We start from the raw sequence: 21,245 nt of genomic DNA on the forward strand, positions 1-21,245 counted from the left end.
GAACATTGTTATTTCCTACCCACATTGCCTTCATTCCACATACATCTCTATGGATTGTGACTCACATACATATTTATCTGCAGGAGTAGGGCTGACAAAAAAAAAAAAATTCGGTACAGTTCGGATTCGGCCGAATTTGGCCCTTGTGGGTTCGGTACGTGCCGAAGTCCGAACTCCCCCACTTCGGATCCGTTCAATTCGGCGGGAATTCAAAGTTCGGAAACAAATTCGGCCGAATAAAGCCATTAAAAACACAACCGCGCCTTTCCGCGGCTCTGGGGGGGGGCATTTTTGGGCTTAGAGGTCCCAAACTTTTGGCAGAGCTTCAAAGGACGTTTATTGAAAGACTCCCCAAGTTTTGTAAAGATTGGGTCAGGGGGGGCTGAGATATGGGCCCTGAAAGGGGTCCCCCCCACCCTTAATGTTGTGCATCTCTCAGCAGAGCTTGCCGCCCACACACAAAGCTCCCAGCCCGACAACAGCGGAGAAATTAGCAAAACAACTGCAAACACAACCTTGTTAAACAACACCTTTGCAACACACAACTGAAACCTCCCCCCTCAAACCAGGGAGCGAGAGACTTGAGGGGGAACACACACCCCAGGCAGAACCGACGAAAGCCCCCTTTGGCTTCCCCCCCACCCACAGAAACTGCTCCCTCCCCACACACACACAGACTCTGCTTTCTCCCACACACACACACATACACAGGAGAAAAATTAAAGATTAAAGCCCCCAAAGGGGTCTTACTGTGGCTGTCTTCTGTTCCATCAGGACGGGCTGTAATCCAAGATGATTCCAATTAGGCACGGAACGTTTTGCTCTGGAGAGATGCACACAGGATCGGATCGGCTGCCCCATTCATCCCAATAGGGGAAAGGGGAAAGGGGAAAGCCCATATCTCGGGACTCCCTGACCCAATGTTCACAAAACTTGGGGGGTTCCTTAAGAAGCTTAATCTAAAGTTCCAGTGAAAGTTTTGTGTCTGCACCCCCAAAAATGCGCCCCCTGCAGCCATGGAAAGAGAAAAGGGGGGAGGCGATATTTCTGCCCCCACTGAACCCATCTTTACAAAACTTGGGTAGTATCTTAAGAATAATTCACTGAAGCTATGATAAAAGTTTGGGGGCTATATCCCCAAAAAAGCGCCCCTGCAGCCACATAAATGGAAAAGGGGGGAGGGAAAAGGGGGAGAGCCCATATCTCGAGACCCCCTGACCCAATGTTTACAAAACTTGGGGGGTATCTTAAGAACACTGGTCTGAAACTCCGCTCAAAGTTTGGGATTTGTACCCCCAAAAATGCGCCCCCTGCAGCCATGGAAAGAAAAAGGGGGGAGCCCATATCTCGGGACCCCCTGACCCAATGTTTACAAAACTTGGGGGGTACCTTAAGAAGCTTCATCTGAAGTTCCAGTGAAAGTTTTGTGTGTGCACCCCAAAAAATGCGCCCCCTGCAGCCACAGAAAGGAGCGAATGTGCACAAGCACCCCCCCCACACACACGAGGATTTCGCTCTCTCTCTCTCTCTCCCTGGCCGGGCCGCACATCAGCTGATTCCTCCAGTACTCAATCCTGACTGATTGGCCAGAAGAAGACCCAGCTTGCCCACCGATTGGCCGGGGGAGGAGAATGCTGCTTACTGACGGTTATGCTGCTTACTGACGGCCGAATTGGCCGAATTTATTCGCGAACTCCCGAACTCGCTGAATTCGGGCCCCCCGGTTGCCCGCCAGTTTTGAGTTCAGATCCGTCCGAACAGAAAAGCAACGAATCAGGGGAAATTCGGTTGATTTTCAGTTTGGACCGAACCGAATTGACAGCCCTATGCAGGAGTGCACCAACTATTTTCTAGGACCAGCTGCAAGATTCAAAATACAGGCCTCACCCAAATGCAAGAAAAGGCTCAGCAAACACATATGGAAGGAATGTCATCCTTTCATCTCTTTTGTGTAGTTCTTCAGTGTATTGTTCCCATCTTTTCTTTTGGTCGTGTTAATTTAACCCAACATTTTCCTTTCCATCTGATTACAGGGAAGCTGTGGAAACCTTGGGTGTTAGTCTATGCCTGGATGTAGATGAATAGTAACTTAATCCAGACAAGACTGGTGAGATTTGGGAAAAACTGGTACAGCAGTCGATGTATAACCTTTTCTAGAGGGAGCTAAATTCATAGCATGGGAGTATTCCTACACTCATCTCTATCACTGGATAAGAGGGTGGTCTGGTATACCTTCTAGCAGTGAGGCTGGTTCCTGGATAAAGCTGACCTGGCCACAGTTACACAAGCTTTGGGGAAAGATTAGCCTCCGGAATGGGGGTTGTCTTTGAAGATGGTTCAGAACTATTTCAAAGTGCAACGACCAGGATTCTAACCAGAGTCTGGCCTAGGGAACCTAAACGTATGATATGAACACAGCCTCTCAAGTCAGCTTTTGGGTCATTTTAAAATGTTCTTTAAGAGCTGCTGACCAGCTTGGGACCAAAGCATTTTATAGGTCACATGACCCTCCCTGGGATTTATGATCGGCTTGTGAGGCCCTGCTTCACTGCAGTGAAGATGGCGTGAGCACTTGAAAAAGGATGTTGCGGCACCTGCCACACATAACACCCCCCAACACACACATTCATTGTGACCAGCCATTGATTTAGCCTTTGGACAGCATATAAAGACTTATTTGGAATTGGATAGGTTTTTAGGCTTTGCACTGTGACTTTTTGTATGTATACAAATGTACAGCTGGCTTTTAAATTGTGATCTAATCTGTTTAGCTTTCTAACATGTGTGTGTGTGTGTATAGTGCTGTCAAGTCGCAGCTGACTTTTGGTGACCCCAGCAAGGGACCTTCAAGGCAAGTGAGAAGCAGAGTTATTTTGCCATTGCCTTCCTCTGCAGAGTCTTTATTGGAGGTCTCCCTTCCAAGTACTGACCCTGCTTAGCTTTGGAGATCTGACAAGATCGGGCTATACCATGCAGCCTTCCCTCCCATTTTTCTGACATAGCAGAGTGCATTGTTCTAATTGCTACCCAATCCTATTTGATAATTATTGCTAATATAATTTCAAAAATTCAGTTAATTATTCAATGCTCTCATTTCCAAAGCAACAGGGCTAGGGGAATGTTCAAGACCACCAGATAGCCACCAGTCCTTGGCTTCAGCTACCACCCCAGATCCCCCTTGTAATTCCAAATCACCCATAACTATTTCCCTACCTCGATGGAACCTTGGAGGACCAACTTACTGACAGCCATTCACAATATTCTTCTCTTTTTTTCCCAGGAACAGCTGCCGTGAGCTAGGCTGTTGGTGAATGGATGCTCTTCTAGCAGGAACTCCCTGTAACACTAAAATGGAAAGCCTCAAGAGGCTGTGGGCAGTAGACGGAGAATCTGCTTTATAAAAGTCCTCCAAGTCCAGAAGAGTGACCAAGGGCCTCTTGTAAACAAGCATATTCAGCCACTTCCCATTTCAAGACAGCCTCAGAGATGGGGAAGACCTGCCTGCTTCTCTTGCTTCTGAAGACATGTGGAATTCATATGGAGGAGGAAACGAGGAGCCACCATGGCTGGGAGACTCAGTGGAAAGGGAACAACTCTCAGTTCCCGAGTGAAGCTTGGAAGCAACGCCTACCCCAAAGTATAATTATAGGGGTACGGAAAGGGGGCACAAGAGCCCTACTGGAGATGCTGAGTCTGCACCCCCAGGTGGCTGCTGCCGATTCAGAAATGCATTTCTTTAACCTGGATGAGAATTTCAACAAGGGGTTGGGTTGGTACAGACAGCAGATGCCAATTTCACACTCTGGGCAAGTCACTGTAGAAAAGACGCCAGGCTATTTTTCTTCCTTCAAGGCCCCAGAAAGGATCCATGCGATAGACAGCTCTGTGAAGCTCCTGCTTATTGTCCGGGATCCTGTAGAAAGGCTGGTGTCTGACTACACTCAGATCCTGCACAACCGCAAGGCACAGCACAAGCCCTACCAGTCTTTGGAACAGATCCTCTTGAAGAATGGCCGAGAACTCAACACCAAGTACAAGGCCATGCAGCGTAGCCTCTATGCTGTGCACCTGGCCCGGTGGTTAGACTTCTTTCCGAGGACCCAGATTCATGTCGTGGACGGAGGTGGCCTGATCCGGGAGCCGCTCTCAGAAATGAGCCAAGTAGAGCGCTTCTTAGGACTGGAGCCTTACCTAGGCCCAGACAACTTTTACTTCAACCAAACTAAGGGCTTCTACTGCCTGCAGGCCAGAGGGCATCAGCACTGCCTGGACCAATCCAAAGGGCGACCTCACCCTGCTATAGATGAACTACTACTGGAACAACTCTGCACGTACTTCAGTGAGCACAATGAGAACTTCTTTGCCATGGTGGGACGGACCTTCAACTGGTGCTGAACCCTGCCTTGAGGCTTGATGAGATATTCAGATGGTGATTGAGACTGGATGTAGGTTATGGCCCCTAGGGACTGGGCTTTCTATCGTAGAGGTTTGTTCCCCTTGCTTTCCAATGAACTGGAAAAGGGCTACTATCATGGAGAAGCAATTCAGTGGTCTGTGAGTCTTGAGGGAAACAGCACAACAGCAAGTAGCTTATATAGTAGAGACTGTAAACCCCCCCTTTATTCAGAATCTTTTGATATGATAAGATAGCTGTTCTTTCCAGATCCTAAAGCAAATTAGACTATGAGCCCTGTCTTCTATATTCAGATGCTGCATTGTAGGTTATGGGAGGTTCAACACAAATCTCGCTTGGGGTCTATTTCCAGCAATTGTGTGATGAGTCAAAAGCAGATTTAAACTCATTTGTTTCCACAACTGTTTCCTCCTTCTGTTCCTCATAATATAAGCAACTGTAGGAACTGAATCCCAACTATTCAGATCTATTCACCTCATGCTCCCCTCTGCAAATCAGTTCTATTTCTTTTCAACAGAGGGCAGCAGTCCCTCAAGCAATAACCTTTCTGCAGTACTCTGTATGATCTGGATTGTTAAACACTATACAATATCGAAAGGTAGGCTCCCTCATCTACAGATATCTTGCTTCTATTGTGAGCATAAGAAATTGCTTCCTTGTACAGATCACTGGTCCGCCTAACCCAGTATTGTTTACACTGACAGCAATTTTCTAAGCAGCCTCAGGCAGTGAAGCTCTTTCCAAGTTCTGCTACCCAAGAGATTTTAACTGGAGATACTATGGGTTAAAACCTGGGATATTCGATATGCAATTAATGGGAACTGCTGCTAAACTGCAGCCCCTTGCTTTTTGCGGGACAGGCCTGACAAATGCAAAAAGATCCCTTCAGGTAGCCTTTACAAGGTAGCTCAAATTCCTCATAATACTCATATAAATCTGACTGTGTTGAATCTGTGGCTGTAAATCCAGTTGTGAGCAGTCTGAGAGGGAGAATGACTACATGGGAGAGACCTGGTTAAAGCATGTTTGCTCAAATGTCCCATGAACTGGGGCTTATTCCCATGTTAACAGTGTATGAGATTATTACCTCTCCTGTACCTTGTGTGCTTTATGGGCGGGAAAGGAGAAGCTGCAGCAGTGCCCTTCCTACCATCAAACTATCTAGTCCTCAGCAGTAGTTAATCTTTTTGCAAAAATGCTGTTGTTTGTTCCAGCTGCAGCTGCTCTCGATTGCTACAGCTGGAGCAAACAACAAATGGCTTTTTTGGACAGTTGTTGCTGAAACCAAGAACAGAGCAGGAAGGGTGCAGAAACATTCTCCCCTCCAGTTACGTCCTGGGGGAAGCAAGCCTGTAATTTGTGTACTAATACATGGGAGTAAGCCCTATTGAATCTGACTGCATAAGCATTCATAGGATCAGGCCATATACCTAGTTTATGTTGCTCATGCACAAGTGGCAGAAACAAGCAAAAACTTTAGCAGCATGCATCTAGTATTTCCTTGAACTAAATCACATAGCAGCTACTGGAAGAGAATACCCCGGAAACCCTGTAGGTTCAACTGCAGATGTAGCTGCTCCTGTGAAATTCCTGTTTGCTTCCAGCTTGGCTCTATGCCCCGGCCCAAAAATACCTTTGTGGGAAAGTAAGTGTGATTTCTGCAGAAAAGACAGGGTCAGAATAAGAGGGAATTGGAAGCTGAAGATGCACTAGTGATCACTGAAGGATTCTTATGCTTTTACACCCAACTTTCCCCAATGCCTTTCTTCAGAGGGTAAAGGTGTAAGGAAGGTATCAGAGAAAGACTTCACACCTGTTCCTTAAAAAGTGACAGGCACACAGTATCACTGCTCATGACAAATCCAGCCATGCAGGAAAGTAATCTATTGCATGATCTGGCAGTTCTGGGGGCCAAACACCATACAGACTGAAGCACACTGCTCACCAGGAAGTCTCACACCAGGCACTCGGTCTTCAACCCACAACAATAAAGGACCCCTCATGCCTGTCTTCTCGTCACAAGGATGCACACCAACATGATTTTTCCTTGTCTACTTCTTAAGAGAATCAGTCCCTTACAAGTAGTGAATTCACTGATCTTCATAGTCTGTTAGAGAGACTGAGCCAGAAAGCAGCATGCTTATTGCTGAAGGCTGGTGACAGACAAGCAACCTTGTCTTCATTGTTCATTGTTCCATAAGAGTGCCATTCTTGGAACTCAGTAAATAAATACCCTATTACAATGAATACTCCCCTATTGAATATGCCAGTTTTCTATCCCACATTAAAGTGCAATGCCATCTTGTTATACCACTGCATCTATTAGTAAAAGCATCTGAAAACATTGATTAAAGTGATCAATTTTGCTGTCTCACACACACCAATACAAAAATGGGCCTTGGGAAGAGTCCAACTCCTTCCCAGCTAACCTGCCACTACAGGCCTCTACTTGCTGATTCTGAAATCCTTATCTATATTCACAAGGGCTTCCTCCTTGATCAGAGCTTGGCATTAATTTTAAATGATCATTCTTATAACAGAATATGGTGGACAGAAATCCAAGGCAGCTATCAGCACTACTGCCAGAAACAGAGATACAACTGAAGCCCCACTTTATGTGGCCCAATTCACTCAGGAAGTTCCTTCCCAAAGCTCCTGACAAGACTCTGACTTGAAAGCTGCATACCTTGTAGTTTCAAGTCACACAGCTTCTGGGCATTAGTTTCACACTGAAATCACAACTCAAGTGTTTACACAGATTTACTTAAGGACAAACATAGGCATGCCAGGAACTCAAGCATAAGTATTTATAAAAACAAGTCTCATTTTGCCATTATAATTTGTCACCAGTGTGCCTGAAATTGTACTGTATGAACTAGCTAGATTAATAACATTTGTAGAAAAATTAATTCACAGAGCTTACTAATATGTATAGCCAGCCACCGTTATTATACTGTATAGGGGTCAAACCATATATTAGTAATCATTGCAATGTTGCTAGTGTAGCATTTTGCTTAAGTACTTGCTTTGATACATTTGATGGATTTTAATTTGTGTACCAAGGCCTTTATAACTAGTGAGTAATTGAGAACAATAAATACTGTATAGCACAACTAAGCATTAGCTAAAGCAGAGGTCAACATGCTATGTTGAATAACATCTCTTTTACAATCTGATACTCCTGTAAAAGTATTGCATTATTAAACTACACATTCTTTTACACATTAAATTCTGGCCTTTGATTCCATATGACTACCTTAATTACCCATCAAAGAACAAGGCAAACCAATCATAAATGTGGCCATGTTAAAAACTACAATTTGGGAAGAGGTTTATTTTTTTGTTTAAAAAATGAAGCTCAATAGGATTTGAAGGCACCAGCTTTATAGCTAAGATATGGAGTCTCAACCACATTAACTTTACAAACCACCAAAATGACACACAAGAACAAGTTTTGTAAAAAATGGTTTTATCAGTTCCATTTTTGTATAAAACACATGGGAGAAACCTAGCCAATCAACACACAAATTGCTGCCACATAACAAGGTACTTTTTTTTGTCAAACTTTGAATCTAAAGAACATACAAATGTTTTAAGTCTACAGTCAATTGTCTATGCTCTTCCATTTAACTATTTTTTTAAAAATTCCACATATCCCCATATTTCTTCTGTCCCAGTTACAGTACAATGACAGGGAGGAAGAGGGCTGTTTAAAACTCTTCTCTATGCAGTTTTCTGCTGTCCCTTCTTTCCGATCAGAGACTTGTGGATGTGAGGAATTACACCTGCAAAGAGAATAATGGATTAGAATTAGCACTTGATACTTGACAGCCATTCATATTGTGTTACCTTCTCTTCCAGTTCCCTTAACAAGCTGAAAGTATCACATTTTGCAAACTCTGAGGTGTCCAAGTTATACTTCAGCAGTGAAACTGACTTGACCAAAACCCCATGTAAACACATGGGGAAAAGAACCAAGCAGATGCCTTTCACTTACTGTAAGTATTTGGGGCTGAACTGGCTCCGTTCAAAAGAAAGCATGGTGCCAAGAATAATTACTACACACACTTTAAAAACAAGCAAAAAACCCTGGGTTTTCTTCTCAGGTTACGCTTTCCTCATGGCACTTATACAGCTGGGCTGTGAGGGATATATTGTGAAAGGATGTTTCTAGTTTCATCCCCTGATCTATTTTTGTAGCCCTAATTAAAAATAAGAAAATTATTTTGTAAAAAGGTGTTGAGGGATTGATATCCAGGACACTGGTGGTGCAAAAAGCATCGCCATAATATCTGCTCTATTTTTCTGTTGAGATTAACACCATTTAGGAACAAATGGTCATTTAACACATTCGCATGTTTTGAAAATCCACATTCAACTAGTGGCAAAGAACAGATTAGAACCCACCTCTGTCTCAAAGCTGTATCTGAAGCAGTGACCTGGAGTCATATTAATAAGCATGACCATTTACAGCTACCTCATACAGTAAAATACAAACAGCCATTTATTAAGCAGTAATTTATCACAGTTGAGCAGTTTCTCACAGCTAAACAAACCAATGTTCTGCCATGTGGTGAGGGGAATTTCATGCATGTCCTCACCTGAACAGAAATCCAGGAAAGAAACAAATTTCTCACTACTTGGCAGGGTGTTACAGATTAGCATCTTATTATATAGATACAAGTACACTGTGAAAAGCTACCACTTGATCATTGGTAATCAACAGTAGCTTTTCTATAATCTAATCATTTCAGAAACTCTGCTGCTACATACCTCCTCCAGCAATTGTAGCTTTAATAAGGGAATCCAATTCCTCATCACCACGAATAGCAAGCTGCAAGTGACGAGGAGTGATACGTTTTACCTTGAGATCCTTGGAAGCGTTACCTGCCAACTCCAAAACCTGTCAGGAGAAAGGACAGACTGAAACAGAAAGCTTTTTAAAAGGTTCAAATTCATTTGTTTTTGGAAAGCAAAGCCTATATTTTACTAGCTGAAACATGGACATGCTTTGTTACATTGAGATCAGAAAACTAATGCTAGGCTCTTAGAATAAATGATATCTTAAAGGTAACCAAGATGATATCATACAGCTGCCGCAAACGTCTTAACCATGTAGTGAGCTTGTTTCATAATAAAGGTGCTGATTTAGTATTTAAAATACTAACATAATAGAATGATGTATTACAATCTGCCAATGAAGACTACAATTACAGTTAAACAGAAAAAATACTAAGTTCTATTCCATACTGCTGCAGTTCCAACAACAGTAATGTTAAAGGAGCAGATTATAAAATAACAGCTGGTATTCAGCTCAAGATTCCGCTGAGGGCCAATCTAGGTGAGACCCTGGAAGACCATTCCAGGGAGAGAGGACACCTAAATCAGGTCTCTGGATAGCTTCTAACAGCATTTTAAAAACAATGGGAATACCAAAGCAAACTTGCTAGATGAAAAGAAGGCAGAGTGTGCAGCTTTGGGGTCTTTTTACTGGCTTTTGGAACCAAAAAACTACCATTTACTGTAAATATAACATTAGAGATGGTGATTTTGTAAAATCAACTCCTGGTGTGTTTTAAAATGACAACAGGCACACAGAAATTTGCTGCTGCCTACTGAAAATTTGATTACTCAGTAACTCTTAATAACATAAAGTTTTTACACTCCTTGAACATACCACTATAAAATACAAGTAACATCCTGATTTAATACAATAAATAACATTATTAGTTTCAAAACAAGTAGGATACACTTAAGTAATTCATTGGGGTTCAAATGCTTTATTTGCTTTTTCCAAGGTGAACTTTTGTCCTGGGTCGGCCCCAAGCCCACCCCAGGACTCGACCCTCCCACAGGCCTTCCCCGGCCGCACTCACCTCCGGTCTGGCGGGGGGCGGGGCTTGGCGCGGTGGGCCCCGGCGGGGTGTGGGGCTGGACCGCTGGCTCGGGCCCATGAGGGCCGCGCGAAGTGGGGGAGCGAGTTCCCTGGCGGGCGGCGCTCGGGTGGAGCCCGCGGACAGGCACGGCGCCTCGACCCGGCCGGCTGCATCGCCGGCGACATTGCTGGGCGGAGATGGCGCGGGGGAGCACGCCGTCGCTGGAGGTTCCGCCGGCCGCCGGCCCCTGCCTTGGGAAGGGGGCGAGCGGGGACTCGGCGGGCAGGCGGCCCCACACCAGCAAGGAGGGGGCGGGTCCCAACCCAGGGACCAGTGGCGGCCAAGGTCGCCAGGCGAAGGGCGAGCGCGGCGGGGCAACCTCCGGGCACCCCGGCCCGCTCCTCGAGCAGAGAGCGGGAGAGGAGGGGCCGGAAGTAGGCAGGCTCCTTATAAGGTGGGAGAAGAGAGGGGCGGGGTAGATAAGGGGAGAGAGAGCGGAGGCCGAGGGGGAGCGAGCCAGAGTCGTGAGGGCTGCAGCGGCTGGAGCAAGCTCTGCAAGCTGACACGCTGGCTGGCACAGCAGGCGAGGACAGCTCAGACTCGCCTGCTGAGTGGTATGAGGCCGAGGAAGCTCCTCTCGAGCGGATAGTGAGGGCCCCGACTAGGGGGGAACCCCGGGACGTGGTGCAAAGTCCTCACAACTTTCTTTATAGCTAAATGAAGATGGCCATAAAGGTGTCAGAGGTGAGCTTGAGACAGAGGACAAAGACTGACTTCACAGGTCTACAACTGCAAAGTGTCTCTGCTGGGTTAAATTGCCTGGTGATCCTGAGGGAAGTTCTGCCTTCTCCTGAAGTGCATAATATAGTTCATTCTGTTGAGATGTACGATACGTGTTTTACTTAGTCAGATGGGAAGGAAAGACTCCCTAACAGTTTTTTGACTTTTATCCAGGAACACTAAAGTTAATTTAAACCTAAAAATGAAATTAAACCAGAAGAAGAAAGTAACAGCTATTTTGAAGCCTGCAGTTATGGCCACTAGAAAAAGCTTTCCCCCATTACTGCCCTTTCAAACAAGCAAGAACATAATTTAATATGGCATTCTTGCTTCACAGAATATTTGCCAAGTCATTTACCTTTTGTACCAAGCCTGTCTAAAGACTTGGAGAAGGTATACAAACAATCCCTATTAGAGTTTGCTAGCTGTTAAGGATCATGCAACATTATTCGATCCAAGTTTAAAGAAAACAAGATTAGCTAAGTAATGGAACTTCAGAAGTACCTACAAGGCTCTGGATTATGTTCTTGGGATTTGCCAATACAACTTACCTCAGCAGTGAGGTACTCAAGAATTGCAGCACTGTACACAGCAGCTGTGGCACCAACCCGTCCATGGCTCGTGGTGCGAGTCTTCAAGTGTCTATGTATACGGCCCACGGGGAACTGAAAGACGAAAGACCTGTTCAGCAGCCGTGGTCAAAGCCTGCTTCAAGGTCCTGACAGTGACTAAGTGAACCTTTTCTAGAAAAACAAATACACTTAATATGGTTATCCCCACCATAAGTAATCTATAGTCAGGACCTGAACTATAGTTTTTACAGACTGGTCAATCAAGTGCCAAGTCATGCACTGCTCTTATTACTGACTGCACCCTCCTAAATCTAAGCTCAGAAAGAAGGGCCCTGCAAATTGCAAACTGGGTTTCAGAGCCCAAAGCTGCCTGACATCAGGGCTATCAATAATTCCGGCCAATCCGGAAATGACCTCCAAGACATTAATCACAAACAGAAGAATAGATTTGTAGCACTAAAACGATTGTGCACCACTACCCTAAGGCACATAACAGCTTCCAGAGAACAACACACTATGTTAAATTAATAAATTTCCAATGAAATTCAACAGGTAGTTACCAAAATTTTGTAAGCTGGTGAAAATGAGCAATACTGATGCAGCCTTTAGAGAATTATAATGAATAGTATCAGATAACACTATTCATTTTCTGTAACGCAGTAAACAAAAGGGTAGGATATGCACCCCTAATCCTATTTTCAAACCTTATTGCAAGACAGTTAAAACAGTATAAATGAGCAGAGATTCTGCTTCCTTTGTAACTGAAGAAGTCCTTACATGTTCTCAACTCCAAATTATCCTACCCTTCCTCCATGGCAATGTACATGGGTCCCTGATAACAACCCTGAGAGGTAGATCAGAGTAAGACAGAGTGACTAGCATCACTGCAGCTAGATTAGTATTTGCTAAATTCTGGAAGCAAAAAAACTTTTGGATAAAGTTAAAGTTTTTTTATTTATGCATAAAATTATCAGCAACAAAAAAGGAGATTTTTTTCAAGCACTGATCTCATTTGGAAGCAGGCTTTAGGTCATTTGGAGCAAACATGTAATCTTTTCAAAGCTTTAGAGCCTCTACTTGGCATGCAAAAGGTCCCAGGTTCAATCCCCAGCATCTCCAGTTAAAAGGACCAGGCAGTAGGTGATGTGAAAGGGCCACTGCTAGTCTTAGACAATAGTGACCTCAATAGAACAAGGATCTGATTCAGTATAAGGCAGCTTCATGTGTTTTAATTTACAGAAAACCATGCATTATTTTGTGAAAGGCTTATTAGATTAAGAATCTGAAATAAATATGGAATGTAAAAAAGAGAGAGAGAGAGAGTGTGACTGGCCCAAAGTCACCCAATGGGCAGAGTGGGATTTGAACCTGACCCTCCCAACGCTGTAGCCACTCCCAACACATTTCCTCCAATCCTAATTACTTCCTTAATTGGGATTCTTGGCTTGACAATGGTAAGAGACCTTAGAAACTTAAAGCATCTTGGACTTGTGTAGTGAAAGGGTGAATTAAGGTTGGGGGATGCATGCCATTACCCCCACCCCATACCATAAACTGTTAGTGACTTGAGCAGGCCAGTTTTCCCTCCATGATTTCCATTAACTGACACTCTTTAGTTGCAAGCTTTTTTTTGGCATACTTGGGGACTCCCCCATTTATGGAGAAACCTGTGTCTTGATTGTGAGTGACTGTTTTGCTGCTCTACTCTGCTATGAGGGAGTATTACTAGTAACTCCCATATTTAACTGGGAGTTAGAGGAAGACATGAACCAGAACCTCCTACTTATGCTATCTTCTGATTGTATAATGCAGAGCATACAGTGCTATAATGGTTGCAACAACAATGTAGTAATATTGCACAAGAAATCTGATCAAAATCTGAAAGCGATTCAGTGGAAGCCAATGTATAAACTTTACCTGAAGTCCAGCTCTTTGTGAGCGAGACACTGCTTTTGCCTTGGCCTTTCCACTGTCCTTGCCAGCCTTGCCTCCAGCCTAAATTAAACAAACAACCACGTAAAGTTCATTTAGTTTTAGGACACTAGTCAAAGACAGAACACATTCCAAAACGAAAGACTCCAATGTGTAGGGATAAAATTTCTGCTTAATTTTAACAGCTACAAGCTACACTTCAACGAACTCAAAGCATTAAAATATCATATGCAGTCTTTACGGAATATTTCAAATAAAAAATTGCTCTTAATGGCATGTACCCAAAGTTTACCTATCAAAACAAGAGCATAAGGGCAGGACTATTTTAAAAGAACGTAAACATTACATATTTGCATGCATTTTCAAGCAAACCCAGGCAGCACATAGCCTGATCATGGATGCTTTCAAAAGTTTACTTTTAACTGTATTATAGTATTGTTTTCACCTTCAATTCCATTAATGTTAACAATAACTACTTTAAAAGAATTTTAAAAGTTATTGAATTTTCATTTGGCTCTAAATTACACAGCATATAAATTACTTCATGCAATTTATCTACCAAGTTAATTTTGCCTGTCATCGCTAAGATGTTCAAAAATCTAAGAACTGCATATTTATTATAACTCTTATCAGAAAGGTTTATCATCAAGTGATGTAGTAAAATGAAAACAAAAGCTATTAAGAATGGTTCATACATGTGAATTCACTGTTTATTTTTAAGTTCATTAATTTTCATTTACAAGGTCACAGGAGGACCATTTCCATAATCATGGCAGCCACAGAAATGTCAATGCTATTGTGCAAATGACAGCTGTTGGCTGTATCTACATAAAGCCCTGTTCACATAGTACATCCACCTGATCTCAATACAGATCACATGGACAAAATAAGTGGCCGTTCGCTTGTGTAAACTGACCTACATGCACTTTTAAAAAAACCCTTCCGGTACTCCAGTAAAATTGTAGATGGTGTTTTATATTAAGCAAATTGACCCCCAATTCTTTCTCAACTTAAAACTGCATTAGGGTTACTAAAGAGGTTGTGTTATACATGAACAGCAACTTGATCAAGCTCATTTTAAAGAACTGATTTTTCTATACAGAAAATAGAACATATACATTCATTTTAATTTATCCTTTTAAAATGGCAATTATCTAGGCATTTGATTTGAGCTGGAAGACTATAGCTAATACATGTTATCTGTGTAATGTGGACATTTTGATTTAATAATAAAATGGATAACCACACACACCATATTGAAGTCTTCTGGAAGAAATGTACATACCTACGTATGTAACATATACAAATATTTGATCAAATATTTCATAATATTCTCAGCTTGGCAGCAAATATACTAAAATTGGAACAATATTTCACATTTTGAAATCTCAATGATCAGAATTTCAATTCACTATTGAATTCAGCATTAAAACACTGCTTAGAAAAATGAGCTGATTATATGGTAATACAATCAAATACACGTACTGTGAGATTTTCTGAAGTTTACAGCTTTTTATTGTGCTTGGTTTTGTAGTACAGTTTGAAAACTCAACAAATCTGAGAACAACCCTAATATTAAGACATCATAACAACTAACAAGAGCAGTGTTCATGCCAGGACCAGTTGTCTGGATATGAATTGGGCAGCCCAATCCTAACCCGGGGGTGGTGGTGGGGGAAAGCAGCTTAGGAACCGACATGACCCCAGTGCTGACATTCATGCCACTTGCGCCAGCTAAACTAGCACTAATGCTGACGCTGGGCCAGTTACACTGGCTATGAGGAGCTGTGCGGCAGCACAAACATCGGGCACCGGTGCAGCCTCACTGGCAGCGTTTTCCTGGCACAAGGTCTTGTGCTGGCGTCAAAGGGGCCGTTCCTGGGGGCACAGCTGTCTTAAATCAGCTCCCAAAGCCCTTTTGGCCCAGGAGCACCCCCTTTAGCCAGCGCCAAGTTACACCTGCAAAAAGGCAGGTGTAGCCCCATGAAACCCTATGGAGGAGTTTCGTGGGGTTCTGTTAAAATTACCTTTTTGCCTTCCTTTTTTGAACCGGGAAGCTGCTCTGGATGCAGTGTGGCTGGACAGTCCCTGGGTACTTCTTAACTACCCCCACCCTAGGGCTTGCATTCTTAGAGTAATGCTATAACAGGACAACATGAAGCTACACATAATCATTCATGTAGTGTCTGTATCCCACTTTGACTTTTCTGCCCTTGACTTACTTCAGTGCTATAAAATGTAAAAGGCAGCACAATCCAATAGAATTACTTTAGGTACAGCAGTATAAACAAGGGATTATGTTAATATTAGCATCTAATATGCTGAAAAGGCCCTCATCACATGCTCTAGTGGCTGGATGGAAATCAGATCTTTTCTTTTACCAAATGTGTGTGTTTGAGGCTAACAATGATAGCTGAACTCTTACTATGCACTATTATGCCAGTCTGGGGGCTCAGATCAAGTTATAGGGAACCCACAGATCCATTCACATTATCTGTTTAGCGTCGGTAATTATAGCATCAGTAATTATTTTTATCTGTTTCGATGCAAAACGAACAGGAGTGGTACAAAGATTATATACCACCATGTATTTAATTAGAAAAAACCATACGACTTGCCTTATACATGGTTATGTGACCAGGATTTTATCTTTATAAGATTCCACAGCTATTACGTTCACCATGCAGCTTAGGGCTACACCCTTCAGTAACCATTCTATCCTATTTCAGACTACTTGCAAATCAGGAGGAACAGGCCTACACTCAATTACACCAGCAAGGGAATCACTTCCCTTCAACAGAACTTAATATAGTGCTTTGACTTAACACCCTATAACTAAAGAGCAGCAGAAGTATTCGCACATTGCACAAGTACTTCCTTGTAACCTAAATAATGTAGAGACAGGAATGGCATAGAAACAACTGCATAAAATGAGAGGAGTGTGTTTTCCTGCCCACTGGTTTGGCATTTGAACTTATTATGCTGTTACTTATACTACAGTTGTATCTTGTCCCTCCCTCCACTCAGACAGAACCAGACTGTAAATTTCAGTCAAGTTATACAAGTCTAGTTTTCAATTGTCTGTCAAGTCAGAAGGCACGTCTTATATGAATCTCTATGTTGCGTGCTCTAATTTCACACACACACACAAGACTTCATATTTCTAGGAAACCAGTTAGTGCTTTAACAACTCAAAGGCTAATTTTGCTATTAAAATGTCTCCCCCCCTCCCCAACAAAAAAATGCTTGAAAATATGTTACAGTAAGAGTTTAAGTTCCTCAATTTAGTTAACATTTTGACAGTTTCAGAGGATTATCAATATTGCCCAGGTTTTTTCAGGGGTGCAAATTAACCCACTGCTTGCTCATGTCAGTTTTATCTAGGAAGGAGGTCTTGTGTTAGATCTCAACTGTGAATGCTGCCTCTCCCTCGACCTTAAAGGTTAAGAGGCAAGAAAGGCACCCAGAAAAGCAACAACATTGACTAGCCTGAAGCTGCTCACTTCTACTGGGCAAACAGCTTGACAGAACTGTGAGGCTTTCAATTATAAATTTCACTACAGCAGTAACTAAAGAATGCTAAAGAATAGTAAAATAAGAGCCATTTCAGATCGACCAACCAAGATGTCCAAGATCTTTCACCCAAGAAAGGGCTTGCAGCCCCATCATAATCAAGTTAATGGAAATAAGAACCCCTGAGTTCAATGGGGCTTTCCTTCAGCAGTCTTAGGGCTGCATCTCATAAAATATTATTAAAAGTTGCCTGTCACAAAACACACATCTTCTGTGACTAATTTGATTTTGCAAAGTAGAACTACTTCTCACAATTTGAACAGAAGGAAAATGGGACAAGTAAAGCTCTCGCAGACACTAGATTTTAAATGATCAACTAACACAAGTTAAAGCAAATAATAGACCTATACTTTATTTCAATAAGCTTTTGAAAGCTAGCTGCAGTTTTAGAGTTCTTTGCCTGTCCGACAAAAGACATCTATGTCAAAGTATGAATATTCCATCATAAATATGCATTTTACTTTACAGAAATCCTGCATAGTCAGAAGACACATTGTTTGCAAAAGCAATTTGCTCAAGCTGTCAAGTCCAGTTCTTCTTGCTTTCAGTGTATTTTCTATGCCAGTGATCTCAGACAGGCCCTTTCTTGAATACATTACACAGAATATATAGCTAAGTACAATCCTAGACTATATAGACCACAGCTCTAAAAGAAACATCTTGAGTTGCATGAAATTACCAGTCCTGCATATGAACTAGCAGATCAGTCTGCCCTACTGCTGTACCTCTGCATTTTGTGGCATAGGAAAAAAATTGTTGGCATACCTTATCCTAAGTGCTCATTTGGATAAAACAACAAGGTATGATACTACGCACTACACTAGCACACACTATCATCAATATAATCAAATCTGAGAGAACCTGTCCATTTCCTGAGATCTCCAGGTGAGGCTATGCTACTGTGGGTTTCATGAAATTAGGTGGGCAGATACCAGGGACTGGGCCTTCTTTGCTGGGACACCTCTGTATGTGAAACCCAAGAGATATATTTGGTGCCTATTTTAATGTTTTTAAGTAAAGGAAAGTAGTTTTGTGTACTGAAACTTACAGTAAGATTAAACTTGGTATTGTTTAAAGTGGCTTACTCCTATTTCAAGTTTTTTTGCCCGACAATTTATATTTCTACTAGTTTAAATTGTTTATGTAAATGGATTTAAACATTTAATAGAATGGCAGGGTATAATTTGTTTACATTTTTCCTGAAATGTCCCAAAGTTCAAAGAAATACACACCCTAAAAATGGTGTTTATTTTTATACTTCTATGTGGAGAAAAAAATACAGGCAACACATCACTTTTGAATCTCACAGAATTTTCATTAAGGCAACAATCCTATACAGAGTAAGGCCTATCTAAGCCCAGTTACCGGTATTTTACCAGCTTAAGCATGGGGAAACACACTTTTGAATTCAATTAAATCAAATCAGAATGCTAATCTCTTCAAATTTGCGCAGAAAACATGGCCTGAAGCAAACAGGCAAGGTAGGTTTTGGGCACATACAATTTTCAAACGATTTGGGAGTTCTGAACAGACATATAGCAAGTCTAGAGGGTAGTTGTGTTAACCTAGCAAAATGAAACAGAAGTCCAGTAGCAATCCATAGCATCTGAAGATGTTTGCTGTAACTCAACGGCCATGCTAGAAAAAACGTTAAGTCTTCAAGGTGCCACTGGACTTTTCATTAGCAAGACTGCCAGACAACACTTTTAAGCTGCTTTACACATATACCATAACCTGCAACACAGAAAGGCATATACCACCTTCCTGAGGTGACTACAGAGAATTTGTAATGCAAATAATTACTGACAAAACCATCTTCTGATGGGCATTCTATAAAATTCTTTTGCTGTAGCCTCAAACATTCCATTTAGTAGATTGAACTGATCATGTCACTTTTAGAGGTGAGTTGCAAGACCACAGGTGAAACAAGGTGAGCTGGGAGGGGAAGCTTGTTGACATACGTGGTTTGCATTTGCATTATGTATACATAATGTATACAACAATCATAAAAAACAGCAATGCCATATATGTAATAACTGCTAAACATTAAAAATAAATTACAAACTTGTCCAATGCTAACAATTTTGAGATTCCTGGGTTTATATATGGGAGAGTGAAGATTGAATTCTGTTACTTTGTAAGCGGGTCCCAAAAATTAAAGTACATTCAACATTGGGTATCCAAAATGTACAATAAATGTTGAAGGGGGTCCCTTGAGAACCACTGGTTTAGTAGAATACAGAAAAGTTAGAATTGGTAAAGCTCAGCAGCTTCAGCAATAACCATCAATATAAAGAAAGTTTTCCCAGCTTAAGTACAGAATACTTCTTTCAACTGGAATGTGTTTATTAGGAATGTTGACAACTCGGGATAGAAAACGAAAGGAAGTTCTTTTCTAGCCATGCTAGCTGTCACTACCCCTTTGCAGACCAACCCTATGCGCCTTTACCTGTAAGTCCCAGTGAACTGAAATGAGTAAGCGTACACATGATCCGGTGATAAAAGCCGCAGTTCTATACAGAATCACTTGGGCCACTTATTGATGGGAGGTTTTGCCTTGGATTTGATGCTCTCTAGATGCACGTTTTCCCCATTTGAATTTTCAAAACTCTGCATTGGGGGGGGGGGCTTATTTTCAAGATCTGAGAAGTCGGATAGGAAAAAATGTGAATGTAGAGAGTGGCACATCCAAGGCAAAACCTCCCACGCATAAATGGCCTTGGAAGCACGTTTCAGCGAGGCCAACGAAAGGTTCTTCCAAGAAAACGCGCGTGGCAAATCTTCACGGGGCACTCGTGAGAAAGAGCCTCGAGCGAACTGACAGCGGAAAGGGGGCAGGGCCATTGCGCGAAGTTGCGGCGAGCGGGTCCCCCCAGGGCTGTCACAGCGAGGGCCGCCTCCGGTGGGACCCTCCAGACTTCACTTGGCCGCCCCGCGTGAGGAAACGAAATGACACTGACGCCACATTCCGTTGCTAGGAAATCCCTTCGCGGCGGAGGAAGCGTCGCGCGAGCACCGCTGGCAGCGCTCGAAGCCGCCCTTTCGGGAGAGAAGAGGGGAAGGCCGAAGGCCTTGGCCCTGTCAGTGACCCAAGGGCACCGCTTCCAAGGGAGAAAACCTGCCCGCCCACAAGACCCCCCACGGATCCGGGCCCGCCGCACACAGGGCAAAACCCGGGCTCGCCACCGAGCGCGCCTTCCTCCGCGGGAAAAGCCGCCGCTGAGTTCCAGATCCCTGGCGGATGGGAGCCATATGGTACACGTGTTGGCGCATTCACACTTTCCTTTTTAACGGCGAGCGCCTGAAAGCGGAATACACGAGAAGTCCCCGAAAGAAGCGGGGCTTCGAAAACGCCTTGTAAAAAAGGCAGGGGGTCCCCGCCGGCCACTTCCCGGACCTCCACCCCACTCCCTCCATAAACTGGGGCTTGAGGTCACTCGACTCCATCCCATGACAGGGAAAGGTTCAACCTCGGTCTAGCCAGGCCAGAGATACGACACAGAGAACGACAGAGCTGCCCCAAAGGGTGCCGGACACCGTCCCCTCACTACTGGCGCTAGCAATAAGTGCGAGCCCCGCAAACGCTTCTTGCTTGACCGTCCGAGCTTATTTTCTCAGCCGCTTCACCTCGCGCACCATTATCTTTCTGCCCTCACCATGGTTCCGCCGCTGCCCTGTAAGGTTCGGTCCCGATTCCGAGCTAGAGCTGCCTCAGAAAGTCGAAAGACAATAACCCGCCTGAACGCGAGGAGGGAGCCTGGCCTGCCGCGGCCACGGAGAGCCAATCAGGACAAGCCATGCTAGTTTGAACCTCCCGCCTTGACCAATCCAATTACGGCTTCTTACTTCCTCGGATAAGTCCCGCCCCGCGGCCCGTTTAACGGCTGTTTTTGCCCCCCCCCCTTTCTTTGCACACGGCACATAAGAGAGAGAGAAGTGGGAGGCGCGACAAACTGTCGCTCCGTGCGGGTGGGAAGAGTTCGGAGTGGCGGGCGTTTTGACCAGTAATAGAAAGAAGCCGCCGTGTAGTGGGCGGTGCAATCGAAGTAACAGCGACCTGAACCAATCTGAAGCAAGGATGGTTTCCCGCCCATGTTA

The 21,245-nt window shown here is 43.4% G+C and overlaps 2 protein-coding genes across 2 annotated transcripts; one reads left to right on the plus strand and one right to left on the minus strand.

Annotated features, from left to right (window-relative positions):
- The first annotated feature begins 3,486 nt into the window (after nucleotides 1-3,486).
- LOC130486734 (heparan sulfate glucosamine 3-O-sulfotransferase 1-like) lies at nucleotides 3,487-4,395 on the plus strand. The gene has a single exon (XM_056859989.1). It carries the CDS (start codon nucleotides 3,487-3,489, stop codon nucleotides 4,393-4,395), a length of 909 nt encoding a protein of 302 aa, XP_056715967.1.
- A 3,471-nt stretch (nucleotides 4,396-7,866) lies between these two features.
- On the minus strand, nucleotides 7,867-20,953 carry LOC130486736 (histone H2A.V). Its single transcript, XM_056859991.1, has 5 exons — nucleotides 20,804-20,953; nucleotides 13,560-13,637; nucleotides 11,622-11,735; nucleotides 9,188-9,317; nucleotides 7,867-8,199 (listed from the first exon to the last, which is right to left on the minus strand). Exons 1-5 carry the CDS (start codon nucleotides 20,804-20,806, stop codon nucleotides 8,138-8,140), a joined length of 387 nt encoding a protein of 128 aa, XP_056715969.1. The 5' UTR covers nucleotides 20,807-20,953; the 3' UTR covers nucleotides 7,867-8,137.
- Between the last annotated feature and the right edge of the window lie 292 nt (nucleotides 20,954-21,245).

This window comes from Euleptes europaea, chromosome 14, assembly GCF_029931775.1.
Source record: "Euleptes europaea isolate rEulEur1 chromosome 14, rEulEur1.hap1, whole genome shotgun sequence".
Taxonomy (NCBI): Eukaryota; Metazoa; Chordata; class Lepidosauria; order Squamata; family Sphaerodactylidae; genus Euleptes; species Euleptes europaea.

Bases quoted from the DNA above. Each gene is read 5' to 3' on its own strand.
- LOC130486734 (XM_056859989.1), top strand. From the start codon at position 3,487: ATGGGGAAGACCTGCCTGCTTCTCTTGCTTCTGAAGACATGTGGAATT.
- LOC130486736 (XM_056859991.1), bottom strand. The intron at 11,736-13,559 runs GTAAAGTTTATA...TTCGTCTTTCAG, and splicing joins CACAAAGAGCTGGACTTCAG to TTCCCCGTGGGCCGTATACA. The intron at 9,318-11,621 runs GTAAGTTGTATT...TTCTCCTGACAG, and splicing joins TTGAGTACCTCACTGCTGAG to GTTTTGGAGTTGGCAGGTAA.